This window comes from Macrotis lagotis, unplaced genomic scaffold, assembly GCF_037893015.1.
Source record: "Macrotis lagotis isolate mMagLag1 unplaced genomic scaffold, bilby.v1.9.chrom.fasta BILBYCTG047, whole genome shotgun sequence".
Classification (NCBI taxonomy): domain Eukaryota; kingdom Metazoa; phylum Chordata; class Mammalia; order Peramelemorphia; family Peramelidae; genus Macrotis; species Macrotis lagotis.
Window position 1 is genome coordinate 482177 of NW_027421954.1, and position 14713 is coordinate 496889.

General features: G+C 43.3%; 1 protein-coding gene across 1 annotated transcript; it reads right to left on the minus strand.

Annotated features, from left to right (window-relative positions):
* Positions 1-3556: 3556 nt before the first annotated feature.
* LOC141504060 (uncharacterized) lies at positions 3557-14435 on the minus strand. The gene has a single exon (XM_074208913.1). The coding sequence runs from the start codon at positions 9113-9115 to the stop codon at positions 8042-8044; it is 1074 nt and encodes a 357-aa protein (XP_074065014.1). The 5' UTR covers positions 9116-14435; the 3' UTR covers positions 3557-8041.
* Between the last annotated feature and the right edge of the window lie 278 nt (positions 14436-14713).

Here is a 14713-nt window from a genome sequence, read left to right on the forward strand (position 1 = left end):
ACAAATGCATTATAGGAAAAATCAAAGGCAAATCCCATCCATCCAGGATACAGTCAGTTTGTCCTGCCTTTGACAACACAAAGCAGGAGTAGGAGCCCTCCCAGGGTGTATCTACCACATGGATTGTCCCAAGATTTAAGAATACAAAGGCCCGTAGGTACAAGGTCACTGGTGGGATGCATATTGACCAAAAAGAAAGTACAACTTGGTCCTTCTTGATCCTTTCCTGTTAGGCACCTAACATGTAAGGTGGATGGTGGTCCTGTCACCACCCAGGGACTTTCCAACAGTCCTTGCTCAAGCACAGTTCCCCATGAGGCTACAAGAGTTACCCAAAGCTTGTCTATTTGCATTGGATCCTAGGGTCAGGATCAGCCAACCAGTGCCCTGGGCTCTAAAAAATTAGGGGATGGTAGCAAAAAGTTGTTCATGTACCCATACTGTGGGGTCAGAGAAAGGGTCCTGAGAAGCAATCTGAATATGTAATGAGACTTGAAATTTGAAGAGTTTTCACCTCCCCAGGGGATGGGCAGCTATGTTGTGGGTACTTGTTGAGTCCATAACATGGTCCATTGGTGGGACATCCACCCCTTGAGGGTATTCTTGTCATCTATGAGGCCCTGTTTCAGGAGCCCATTGTACTCTTCTATAACTCCAGCTGCTTGAGGATTATATGGCACATGATGTTTCCAAATGTCATTGGCTGTATCCCATTCCAGAAGCCCATGAAGTGAGTACCTCTATCACTTTCTATCTGTAAGGGAAGACCATAATTTGCTCTCAGGAGCTCCAGTCCTTATATGATCGTCTTTTGATCAGGAGTGATGGTGGGGTGTGCAACCAACAGATCAGTAGTTGTGTTAACAGCAATGAATGTGTAAGTCCAGAGACCCACCTTTGATAGAGGACCTATGAAGTTGACCTGCCTTCACTGCAAGGGGCCATCACCCTGTAGAATATATCTTTGTGTCAAACGTCTCTTCTTAGGCTGCCATAGGGAACAGGTGGAACATTTGGCAGGCATGGACACTACTTTCATATAAGAAAGTAGGAGATTCCACACCTGGGCTATAACTCATAATTTCTACTCCAGGATGTGGGGATGGTGAGCTGTAGCATAGAATACCTCTACTTCTTTGTTATGTTCCATGTTCCAAAGATCTTTCCACACAGCCTGATCCCACAAGGGTTTAGATATAACCAGTCACTGCTTCACATACCAGGAAGATATTCACAGGGTCAGATCCCGACACAATGCTCAACTGTCAGTACAGATGGTGACTGTAAAGGATTCATTCATGGCCCACCATTTGCAGTTGTCCTAGGCCAGTTTCCCACCATATGGTCTCAGCTGCAGGGTGGAATATAACTGCTAACCAGACTACAGGAGTACCAGAGCTTGACCTGTTGGTGTATCAGGCTTCCAGGGGTACTGAGCCAATGCCCATCTTATAAGGGCTTGGCTCCATGTCCTCCACCATCATAGGTTGTGGGGCTGTTCTGTCGTCAACATACATGACAGAGTCCAAGATGTTTTGTAATTCCTGGGCCAGGGGGCTGCTGCTCAGCTTTCCACATCGTTGCAGATGAGCCCCCCCCCCCCATTTTGCCAGTGCAGTTAACTGAGTGACACCACTGTGGAGCTACGATCTAATCCCACACTCATTCTGTGATGAGCTATGTGCTCTGCACAATCCCAGGGTTGGTACCTGTTTTCGCTTCTGTTTCAGGGAGAGCAGCATATACAACCATCAACTGCTTTTCAATGAATATGTAGTATTCCCTAGCCACAAGTCAGGTCTGTGACCAGAACTCAATGGGCCAGCACAGGTGTTCTGTTCTCTGCCACAAGCCCCAATTGAAGCCATGGGTGACATGTACATCCAGTTCACAGGGTTGGGACATATCAATAGTTGTCAGCAGCTGGGTTTGTTGTATGCCTCACTTAGCAGCCTCAAAGGGCATCTGTTCCTGGTCCCTCCACTCCCATGGGGTGCCCTCTTTTGTAAGTCTGTATAAAGGGTATGGGACCTGGGACAGATGGGGCATAAAAGCCTACCATTACCCAAGCAAACCCACAAACTCCTGCAATCTCTTTATGATTGAGGGGACTGGGAATACTTGCACCTTGTCAATCAGTTTCTGGCATCACTTTGGTCTTACCCAACTAGACAACTGCCAAGGACCTAACCAATAACCTTGGACCTTGGCTTTGCCACAACTCATCTGCATTTTGTTAGATGGGCTAAAGCAGGAGTGGCCTTTGAGAGGTCTGCAAGAGAATCACTAGTTAATAACACATCATCAATGCAATGAAACATTACCATCAATTTGCCAAATTCCTGGTGATTAAGTTATAACACAAAATAGGGTTGTGCATATACCCTTGAGGTAATACAGTGACAGTTCATTGCTTCCCTGTCCATGTGAAGGCAAACTGGTCTTGACTCTTGAGAGCAAAGTCTATAGAGAAGGCATTTGCCAAGTCTAAATCATTTATCTAAATCATATATATATATATATATATATATATATATATATATATATATATATATAATTCCCAAACACTGTGACAATTGGTCCAAAGATCTGGATGGACTAATGAATGAAGTGGAGGTGTAACCTTGTTCAATTCCCTGCAATCTACTGTCATTTTCCAGGAACCATCAGGCTTCCTTCTCAGCCAACTGGAAAGTTAAAAGGACTGGTGGCAGAGTGGATGACAATCACCTTTTCCAACTCGTGTATGGTGCTTGTATTTTGATGGGGCCTCCAGTAACTTGTACTGCTGAGTGTTGCTGATTTGGCGTGGTGAGGGAAGCACCAAAGGAGAGTGTTGGGCATGACCCCTCAACACAGCCTTTACCACATGTATGCAGAGTAGAAATTTACCAGTAGTGGTTTGTAATCATAAACCTCACAACTTAAGGGTAGGAGATAAATACACAGTATACTCTTGGGGGAAGAGGCAACCAGTCAACAGCCAAATGAAGATTTGTTGCCTTGACCAATATGCTCTTTCCCCCACAGCCAACAATTTCTACCAAGGGTCCCTCAACCTCCTCTGGGTTGCCTATAGCAGAGTACATTCAGCCCTGGTTTCAACCGAAACTAGTATCTTCTACAGAATTGTGGGAGATCAGTGAATAGGTAATTCCACATGAGGCCTCCAGTCTCCTGTGACCCCCTCCCATAGGGGTCACCAAAACTGGGGGAGTCCCCCAGCCACCAAACATTAGCTCCTCCTCACTGCCAGCAGATTCTGCTTTATTCTTCAGGAAATCCTCAAAGTGCAAGGCCCTAACATTACCTTTGACATCCTCTGCCAGTGAGGGCGTGTGGTTTGTGTTTCCCTCCTTGCTGGAGGAAGGTTAACTAATGCTCTGGGCACAGCTGGCACCACAGTTCTAGCAGCAGCTTGTTACTTTTCCCATCTAGTCTGCTCCTGCCTCCATGAGATCTGCCTACATATGGGTGTGAATGATACCCACCAAGCCTTTGCCCCCCCTAATGCACTTGGAGTAGCTGTCCCCCCCCCCCCAGGACATACCCTTGTCCTCTCATCACTTTAGCCTCACCCAGATCAGCAATCATCTGGGTAAGGCCCAATATTGGCTGATTCACATAAAAGATATGAATAGTAAGTAGGGAGTTAAAAAGGGTCATGGGGTGGTCATCAGGACAAGGTCTCACTATTAGGATAAAGCTTCTTCATCTGGTCTGTTGGCCTGCAAATTATAAATTGCACTTTCATGCCATCTTCTGGAACATTTGCTGAAATTCAGCCCAAATTTGCCATTAACCTGGGTCAGAGATTACCAGCATTGGACCACACTGCCCTAGCCTACAACCACAACCCACTCCAGCCAGGAATGATTGCTTGGACTACTGTCTGTGTTCTTAGCCTGTCTGAGCCTTGGGTGCATTGTCCTGCCAGTGAGATTCCTTCCATCCCCAGATCCTCCAGTCACATTACACAACTAGGTAAGGGCTCTACAAGCTTCTACATAAACTCAAACCCCTGCTCCAGGAATTCAGCCTGTGTATGAGGGGTCATGATGTTATGGACCATCATCTGAGATGGGGGCAAGGGAACATATTCCTGTGCCCAAGAATATTGGGATTTAATCTTTTGGGTGATAAATTACCCTCTCATTGTCCTCATCAGAGTTACTCAAAATAACTGACTTGGACTGGAACTCTGCAGCAAGGATTGCTTTCCTTTCCTTCCTGGTCCACTCCCAGCTCATCTTTTTCCACTTCCCCAAATCTAGTTTGTTCCAAGGACTCTTCTGTATCTCCCAGAGGGCTGCCAAAATCCAGTCCATTGACCCAGTGGCCACCTAAGTGCTTCTCTGTGTTATCAGAGAGAGACCCCAGTACCCTCTCCAAGGGATAGGGCTTCCAAACTCAGAGTCCCAATCTTGGAGTGGCACCCAGACTAACAAAATGGTAGCCACCAGGTGCCACATATTGATATCTGGCCATTTCCCTATTCCACTCTCAGTTTCCATAATGGCCTGAGCTGACCCATCCTGCCCACTATGCCAATTTTATGTCAGGAATTCTTTGCCTGGCAGCAGGTTCTGTGAGTCACAGAACAAAGAAAAATTAGGGAGCCAAAGGGGAAAAAGTCATCCCATTTGTTCGATATATAGTAGTTAGTGGCAGGGCATCTAAGAGATACAGGTCTAGGGTAACTGCATACAGATAGCCATCTATCTATCCATCTATCTATCTATCCATCTATCTATCCATCTATCTATCTATCTATCTATCTATCTATCCATCTATCTATCCATCTATCTATCTATCTATCTATCTATCTACCTATCTATAAATAATTAGGTTTTAGGGTTACATAAGCATCCTAAGTATAAACAGGATATATGAGTAGCTACATCCAGACCCAAATAAGGATTTTGTATCTAGCTCACTAGGACTAAAGGAATACAGCCACATTACACCTGGGTTAAAATCTGGGCTTTTATTTCTAACCAAATCTTGCCTCATGTGTTCTTCCTACAAAAAAAAAGTCCATCTCGTGTAACTTAAAGGAAGTTTATGTTTTATACTGTATAGTGAGCCATCTGACTGGATGTGAATGCCATGTATGGGTTTGGGTGTGAATTCCCTTAGCCTTGGTCTGTGGGAGGACTAGCGGATTTGAGAATATGTGGATTTGTGTGAAGACTCATTCCTCTCCTCGCTATATCTCCCTGCCACTATTGCTACAAAAATAAATGATATGAATATCTTCCCCTCAGCTCTCCAGCCTTTCTTTGGTCTGTTGGAATCCAGAAACCTGCTGTTAGGAGAAAAGCCTTGGCCATCCATGTGCTATCTCTGTGAAAGTTTAGTGTTTCATGCCTCTCTGTACTGCACTTGGGATGATAAAATCAATCTCACTATCCTGTGTCTGGTGAGAATGTAATATTATCAATTCCCAGACACTGAATTCAGGAGGGGAGGACTTTTTGTGGGTAGTGACTCTCCCTCCAATTGCTCCTCTACCAAACTAATACACACAATTTGTAAACAACAGACTAACAGCTTGATCTAGGGAAGATTGAGGATGGGGAGGCTCTGGAATGGAGCTATCGGGGAATGACAAAGGGAAGTCTGAGTCTGGGAGACAAAATCCACTCTGGGATTTGGTAGTTGAACTACTGAAAATAGTTGAGGCAGGGAAGCAGATTTGGATAAGAGGAGCAGATGGAGAGTCTGAGAGACAAGTCATTCTAACAAAGGTTCATGGCAGGGAGCTCAGGGACTCTAAATCGAGAGATGGGACTCAGGTGAACACTGAGCCTTGGAAAGGATAACTGGATCCTGAGGTCTAACTAGGAGCTAGCTAAAGGAGGACTCCAGGGACCCTGAGGTAGGTTTGGAAAATGAAGATAGAGTCATATGACTAGGATGTGATAGGGAAGAAGAGCCACAAGTTCAGATAAAGGGAGCCAGGAAAGAACTTTGATAACTGTAAAAACATAGGGTTCTTGAGGAGAGAAGGAAGGACTCTTGATCACCAAAGGAGCTGGGTCTGAAGGCAGGACAAATGAATGTCTAACCAAAAGGTGGGGACAAAGATAGGAAGGTTGAAATCAAGGCTCCTTGATTCCTATAGGCAAAATCTGAACTTTGGGAAAGTGACACAAAGGAACAACTGAGGATGGTGATCCAGGAAGTCTGGGAAGTGACTGGGAGTCTGGCAAAGAAATAGGGATGAGGCGGGGCGGCTAGGTGGCACAGTGGATAGAGCACTGGCCTTGGAGTCAGGAGTACCTGAGTTCAAATCCAGCCTCAGACACTTAATAATTGCCTAGCCATGTGGCCTTGGGCAAGCCACTTAATCCCATTGCCTTGCAAAAAAAAAAAAAAACCTTAAAAAAAAAAGATAGGGATGAGGAGCTTTCTAGCTGGTAGACTGGAGAGAGGGCTTCTCCAGGCAGAGCTGGAGGACTCTCCCCATTAGGTCACATGAATTGAGTGGTTGGTTCTTGTCCTTCATTATTGAAGAATAAAATAACATCATATTTGAGACAAGTTACAGTGTGTCTGGCTCTGGCTGATCAGATCAATACAAGTTTCAGATGCTCACCACAAAGGTCAATAGTCCATGTGAATACAAGGAGATTACTCTAAACTTACATATGTCATGTTTGCTTTGAGCTACTTCAATTCTGCCTTGCTCATAGAATGCAGCACCCTCACTGATGAAGGCTTGTCATAAGTCAGATGAGTAGAATCTGACCCAATGGCAAGGACAGCCAGCAGAAGCCAGGAAACATTGGGGTCTCTGTCTCAGACCTACCTGGGATATACATGCACAGAGCTGGCTTCCAGGAGGCAGAGAGGTCTTAGTGTCAAAAGGAGAAGGGAAAATAATTTGAACTCCAGGGAAGGCTCCTACTTCCAGCCAGCCCCTCTGGGAGACTCTTCATAATCTGAGGAGCACCACCTTGTGCAGCCCTGAAGTCCCCAAGATCCTCCAACCACATCCACAGCCAGACTCAAGAACCCGGACTGCCTCTCCTCCCTGAGTCAGACCCTCCTTTACTTGGAATGATTATTCCACTGAAATGATGATTCCTTCTGCCTAAACTCCAGCCCAGGAAGTTAGGTGGCACAGTGGATAAAGCACTGATCTTTGAGTCAGAAGGACTGGAGTTCAAATCCAATTTCAGACACTTGATATTTATTTAGCTGTGTGACCTTAGGCCAGTCACTTAACCAGAAGCCATATCCAGTTGCCCTGATTCCTATCTGGCCACTGGCCCAAGATGGCCCAAGAGAAGAAAGGAAGGCTGTTGACTCACAAAGCCCCACTCCCCCTACTCAAATCCAGGTCACATGCAGTCATGATATGACCCTCTGATATCATGGTCTTCTTTGAGAATGAAGGACAAACATCAAGCTCTACCCCCAACTATAAGCTCCTCCCCAGGGCTCAAATTTCACCGTGGTCCCAGCCCACCAGTTTAGTCAACTCTCAGATCTCCCCCTCTCCAGGGCCTCTACCACCTTCCTCCTCAGATTCACCTCCTCCTCCTCCTGAGCAGAAAGACTGTCAAGCTAAAACTGCAGCACCAGCCTAACTGAAAGAAATGGAGCCTCTACTTTGAGGAACTGGCAGCAAATGGCTCTTGGGAAAACTGAAGGTCAGATACGACTTGTACATGTAAACCAGGTTGGAGTGTACTAAATTGTTCCCAGTCAGATGTGCTGGACCTTCTACAAGCAGACCAGAGATTAAGGCAAAATACACAAGAAATTGGACATTGAGGTGATATGACAAGGAACTGTAAGAATAAGAATGAGAGCTATTTGGATTTGAATTGCTTTATCCTACTCTGAATGCAATCAGTCTAAAATGTCCCAAGTGACAGTTAGATGAAGTGCTTTTTCTATGTAAGAAAATTCAAAAATGCATTGAACAGAATTGATGTGATTTTGATCCAAAATTTCAATCTATCACATTGTTCTGATGCAGTAAGGGAAAACACCTCCAAGTAAAATGTCTTCCACATTGATTACATTCTTAAGATTTCTCTCCAGTGTGGCTTCTCTGATGTTCAGTAAGAAGGTATCTCCGTGTAAAAGCCTTTCCACAATGATTGCATTCATAAGGTTTCTTTCCAATGTGAATACTCTGATGTTCAGTAAGACGAGACCTTCGAGAAAAAGCCTTTTCACATTGATTGCATTCATAAGGTTTCTCTCCAGTGTGGCTTCTCTGATGTGAAGTAAGAAGGTACCTCTGTGTAAAAGCCTTTCCACATTGATCACATTCATAAGGTTTCTCTCCAGTGTGGCTTCTCTGATGTGCAGTAAGACTAAATTTCCATGTAAAAACCTTACCACATTGATTACATTCATAAGGTTTCTCTCCAGTGTGGTTGTTCTGATGTGCAGTGAAATGGGCCTTCCGAGTAAATGTCTTTCCACATTGTTTGCATTCATAAGGTTTCTCTCCAATGTGGATGCTCTGATGTTCAGTAAGGTTGGATTTCTGTCTAAAAGTCTTTCCACAGTGAGTACATTCATAGGGTTTTTTCCCAGTGTGGATGCTGTGATGTTTAATAAGATTGGTCTTCTGTGTAAAAGCCTTTCCACATTGATTACATTCATAAGATTTCTCTCCAATATGGATTCTCTGATGTGCAGTAAGACTACCTTTCCATGTAAAAACCTTTCCACACTGATTACACTCATAAGGTTTCTCTCCAGTGTGGATTCTCTGATGTACAGTAAGACTACCCTTCAATGTAAAAACCTTTCCACACTGATTACATTCATAAGGTCTCTCTCCAGTGTGGATTCTCTGATGTGAAATAAGAAGGTACCTCTGAGAAAAAGTCTTTCCACATTCATTACATTCATAAGGCTTTTCTTTCTTTTGGGTTTTTTCAGGTGTAGCACAGAATTCTTTCCATGTAAAGTTGCAGGGATTCTCATTTATGACTCTTTGCTTGTGAGTTTCTTTCACAGAAAGGTGTAGCTTCTCAGTAGTCTCCATTTCAAGTCTGATTCCTTCTTCTAAAAGAAACAAATAATAAAAGAAGCACTCATACACTATACACACACACACACACACACACATATATATATACATTTATATCCCATTCCCACCACTGGTAGAACCTAAACGTATTTATTTTTTATTGCCCTAGATAAAGAAAAGTCTTCAAACTTTCATGGAAATAACTATACCAATTTGAATGCTTCTAGTTCAAATCCCGAGGATGATTTAATTTACAAAGAGCAGGACATGCAATCACATGGGACCCTCATAAAAAATGTATTCCTAAAGGGGGGCCAGCTCAGGCAGTGAATGCACAATGGCCTTCTGACTTGATCCAATTCCCAGCAGTTGTGACTAGTTCACAAGTAAGGTGAATGGGCATGTTCAGGTCACACTATTTCACATATCTCCACTTTCAACCTTTGCATTTCCCTTTGTATTTTCAATTCTTTCTTCATAGATACAATGACTTTTGGTACACAGATAATCATTTCAATTTATTTTGAATACAAATTATTTCATGATCCATGTTACCTGTAAGTACAATGTAATTTCCTAGTAATCACTTTCAATCTTACTTTTTTCTTTTGCGGCATCTGACGTCATATGCAGAATACCAACATTGGTTTTTTTTGTATTTACCTGAAGCATAAGAGATTTGTTCTGACCCATTACTTTTATGGAATAGTCATTAATTCCTTCTTTTTAAAAAAAGATCTGTATATGGCACTGCTTCCTAAAATAAAATTAAAATCCTTCTAAAACACATGATTTAAAAAAGTATGTTTCCTATATCTGAAAATATGTGTCTCATGGAAGAATTCAAGTTAATCCTCCTTTTGTAAGGAAGGTGACAGCATGCTTCACAATTAGTCTTCTTGCCATTCTTCCCACTTAGAGGTTCACATATTCCCTGAAGGACTGGTCCAAAGGATATGAGCTAAAAATTTATCCATGGCAGCTTAAGCAGTAACTATTTGTCCAATTTGGTTGCAAATATAATTATCCTCTGAAACAAAAAGTATGTTTCAACCTTAATGGCTATGTTTCTGTAATGATACAAAATTATCTTGAACAGCAATGCACTGCTTTTGAGAATTATATAATGATTATATCAGATTGTAGGGTGTGTTCAAGGAAGACTAATATCTTGGTATGAGGGTTATTGAGTACTTTTCAGGGCTGCTTTCCCCCTTTTATGTCCACCTGAGCCACCTCTCACCTGTGGCTCCAAGAAGCTATAGCATGTATAGTGGCCACTCCAGGAAACCATTTAGGCAGGCAGACTAAACCTGGTTGAGGGTAACTGAAGGAGTCTCAAACTCATTGGTGAGCAGTGCAAGGTGTCTACCCCAAGCATGTGAAGTCTTCCACTGGTGGAATAGGCAGAAGAGAACAATTAGTTCCAATGGCCATGAAGGCAGCTGAAGCAGGTGCTTTGGAATGCTTAGAGGTTGGTTAGACATCGAAGACACCAAGCTCATCCACTGCATCTAGTCATCACCAGCTTTCTTCACTTTATCTTACTATGCTGGATCAGGATGATGTAGGAAGAGAGACTGAGGCAGTTGACATTGTGCAGCTCTACCTCATTTAAATCCAGTTTACACATGCAATAAAACATATCACTAATAACCATTCCTCAAAGTCCTATGGCGACAGCCTGGTGATGAAGCAGCAGGTGCAGATACACTGGGAGCTGTAGTCACATCCCGGCACTCAGGCGGCCCAGGTCATAGGGTCATTTCCCCAATGAAAGCAGAAATGAGTTTCAGCAGTCCCCTGAATGCTTGAGCAGTCCTAAGGATCATGCTGCTCACCTTCTGTTGTGAGGAAGGGGCTAGAAAAGGTGACCTAAAAATTGTCTGGTTACACAACCCTGGATTGATTACTGTAGCAGGCAGGAAGCCCATTATGTGGTTGGGACACAAAAAAAAATCTAAAAGAAATTCATCAATAAAAATTCCACTCACCGCTGCTGCATGGAACTTGTGCACACTCATAGACAACACAAGGACCAATACACCTGAAAGATGAATAGTTCATAACTCAGCAGATATGGTATCCAAGTAGCAGCCCTGAGCAAAACAAGGCTGGCAAAGGAAGGGCAATTTACCCAAAGTCAGAACTGGATACACATTTTTCTGAAGTGGCTGCAATGAAGGGGAATGCCATGAAGCTGGGATAGATTTTGAAATCAAAACTAATCTAGTCAGCATTCTTGAATGTCTACCAAAAGAGTGAACATCGGGCTCATGACAATGAGATTGACACTGAAAACAACATGCCACCATCATGACAAAGTGATGAAATTTTTAAAAAATTTATGAATACCTGGAGACACTTATCATCAATTTACCAAAAGAGGACAAGCTTATACTATTGGGTGATTTTAATGCTAGAGTAGGCTCAGATTACCAGACATGACAGGGAGTTCTTGGGAGGAATGGAGTGAAGACTTGCACATCTCATGACCTTCTCATCACAAACACTGTCTTTCATTTACCTAAATACAATAAAACTTCCTGGATGCACCCTTGCAGCCAACATTGGTATCTATTAGACTATATGATTGTAAGGGGAAGAGACAGACAGGATGTGAGAATGACAAAGGCAATGTGTGGTACAGAGTGCTAACAGACTCATCCTCTCTAAGCTAAATATTCACATTCAACCAAAGTGACCTTCCCAAGGTAAAAGGAATACTAGAAGAATTAATGTCAAGACATTAGAGTGTCTCTCTGAGGGGGAACAGTTTGTTGCCAACTTGGAGGGAAAACAGAGCCAACACTCAGTTGGCAAATATGGAGCAAAAAAAGAGTGCGCAGGTTTCAGAGATCTGGTACACAAGACTACATTTGCTCATTGAGGCCAGAGCATTCCCAAAATCCAAGATTGGTTGATGAAAATGATAGGGAAATACAGAAGCTGCTAAATGAAAAATGAGAACTCCATAGGGCTTACCAGAAAGATAGTACATCCATTTCTAAGAAGGCAACATTTCATTCCATCAAAGTAAAGTCCAAGTGAAGCTTAGAGAGATGCAGGACTCTTGGCTCAGTAAGAAGACAGATGAATTTCAGTTTTATGCAGACAGTAACAAATCAAAATGCTTTTAAGGTGCCCTGAAAGCTATTTATTGGCCAAAGACATATGGTGTACCTCAGGGACTTGGTCCAAAAGAGGTGGGTTGAACACTCCCATAGTGTTCTTAACAGATCATCATCAATTAATGCAGAAGCCACTGACTGTTTACCTCAAGTTGAAGTCAGTCAACCCCTAGCTGAAGTTCCAAATGAAGATGAGGTTTTTGAATGCCATTAGGCTCCTTTCAAGTGGCAAAGCACCTGATGCTGCTTCTATTCCAGCAGAGATCTACAAGGTGGGTGGGTGGGGTTTTTTCCAGGTTATATGGCATGAAGGTGTTATCCCCCAAGAATTCAAGGATGCCTCTCTTGTCCATCTCTAAAAACATAAAGAGAATAGACTGTCCTGTGACAATCACAGGGTATTTCTCTTTTAGTCATTTTTGAGAAGATTCTCACCAAAGTCCATCTCAATAGGTTGATCCTTCACCCAGATGATGGTCACATCCTTGAGAGCCAGTGTAATTTCAGAAAGCCTCCAGGAACAGTCAATATGGTGTTTGCTGTCCAACAGTTCCAGGCAAAATGCCAGGAACAGAACAGAGGTCTTTATACAACACTTGTAGAACTGATTAAGGTCTTTGATACTGTCAGTTTGAGGGCTTATGGAAAATTATGTCAAAATTTGGTTGTCCTGAAAAGTTCATCAGTATTGTACATCAATTCTATGACAACATGCTTGCCTGGGTTCTGGATAATGGACAATGTACTCGAGATTTACCACTCACCAATGGAGTGAAACAAGGATGTGTCCTTGTTCCCATGCTTTATAGGGTGATGTTTTCAGCCATGTTATCAAACACCTTTACTGAAGATAAACACGGCCTCAAGGTCAGCTATCATACTGATGCTAAATTCTTCAACTTGAAAAGACTAGAAGCCAAGACCAAAGTGGAGGGAGTGTTGGTGTATGATCTTCTGTTTACAGATTATTGTGCACTCAGTGCAATCCCTGAAGCTGAGAAGCAACAAAATAAGGATGATTCTCTGGTGCTTGTGCTAATTTTGTCTAACAATTAACACCAAGAAAATTCTGGTGCTCCATCAACCAGGACCACAGCGTCCATATGCAGAATCATTGATTAAAGCAAATGGAGAAGGTTTGAGTACTGTGGACAAGTTCACTTACCTTGGCAGTGTCCTTTCCAAGGACAAACGTATTGCCAGAGCTAGCTGAGCATTTGAGAAGCTCCGAAAGAAAGTGTGGGAGAGAAGAGGTATTAGATAAATACCAAATGAAGAGTCATGCTGACCTCATTACTATATGCCTGTGAAACCTGAACTGTCTACCAGCACCATATCAGTAAACTGAATTGCTTTCATTTAAATTGTCTTAGGGAAATTCTCAAGATCACCTGGAGGGAGAAAATACCAGACACCAAGGTCCTTTCTCTACCTAAAGTGCTTAGCATTCCAAAATTATTAAATAAAGTGCAACTGTGATGGGCTGGGCATGTGGTTAGAATGTTAGAAGTATGCTAGCCAACCCCCTCCCCCATTTTATGGAGAACTCAAACAGGGCAAGCGCTCACAAGAGGCAATACTATGACAACCTGAAGATCTCATTGAAGGACTTTAAAATTGATTGTACAGCATGGGAGACACTGGCACAGGACTGTATAGCATGACGTGACCTCATCAGTGAAGATGCTGCACTCTACAAGGAAGACAGAATTGAAGCAGCTGGAAGGAAACATGACAAACATAGGTGGTAGAGCAAGCTAAGCTTGTACTGGTCTGATCAGCCACAGTTGGACACATTGTAATGTTTCAAACATAGTGAAGTCATTTTTGTCATTTTGGTCTTCTTTGATAAAGAAGGACAAAACTTCCAGCCAAGATGACGGAGAGAAGATGGGCACTGTATTAAGGTGTTCCTGGTATCCTCTCAAAAATAACATGAAAGAAACTTCTTAACAGAAACTCAATAGACAAAACCCAAAAAAAGAAGGTAGGAGAAGAACAACTACCAACAAGGTCTGTCTTAGGGAACCGTGGGTGAACAGGGGATGGAGACCAGAGGCAGCTGGGAGAAGCCAGAGAAGTGGCCTCAGCCACAGAGGCTTAACCAACTTTAGTGGAGTCTTTAGGCTGGGGGGGGGGGGGGGGTCTGCATGCCTGGAAATTGTCCAGCTAGGTGCAGGACTTGAGCTCCCCAGTTTTAAGGAAGCATTGTTCCAAGAACAAACAGTATTCCCCCCACCCCCTCAGGCTCAGATGGACTACAGAGACTGGCTTCCTCACCCAGGGCCCAGCCCATAGTTCAAGGTCAACTCAAAAACCCTGCGGCCCCTCCTCACTTCCTCCTCACCCCCCCCCCCCCCCACTCCCTCCAGGATTGGGAGAGGGCTTCAATCACTCCAAAGAAAGCAACCAGCACTGCCTACTGGCGGGCCCTTGGAATTACTAAATCAAGTGAACAAAGCCTCTGAGAGCTACTAGAAAAATGAAGAAAAACCAGCGAAAAGGGGGACCCATAGAGAAATACTTAGAAGAACCAGATTCTGACCCAGAGAGATCTAGTACTTCTATATGAATTGGT

Excerpts from the sequence above, each read along its gene's own strand:
- LOC141504060 (XM_074208913.1), bottom strand. The coding sequence starts at position 9,115 with ATGTATATATATATGTGTGTGTGTGTGTGTGTGTGTATAGTGTATGAG.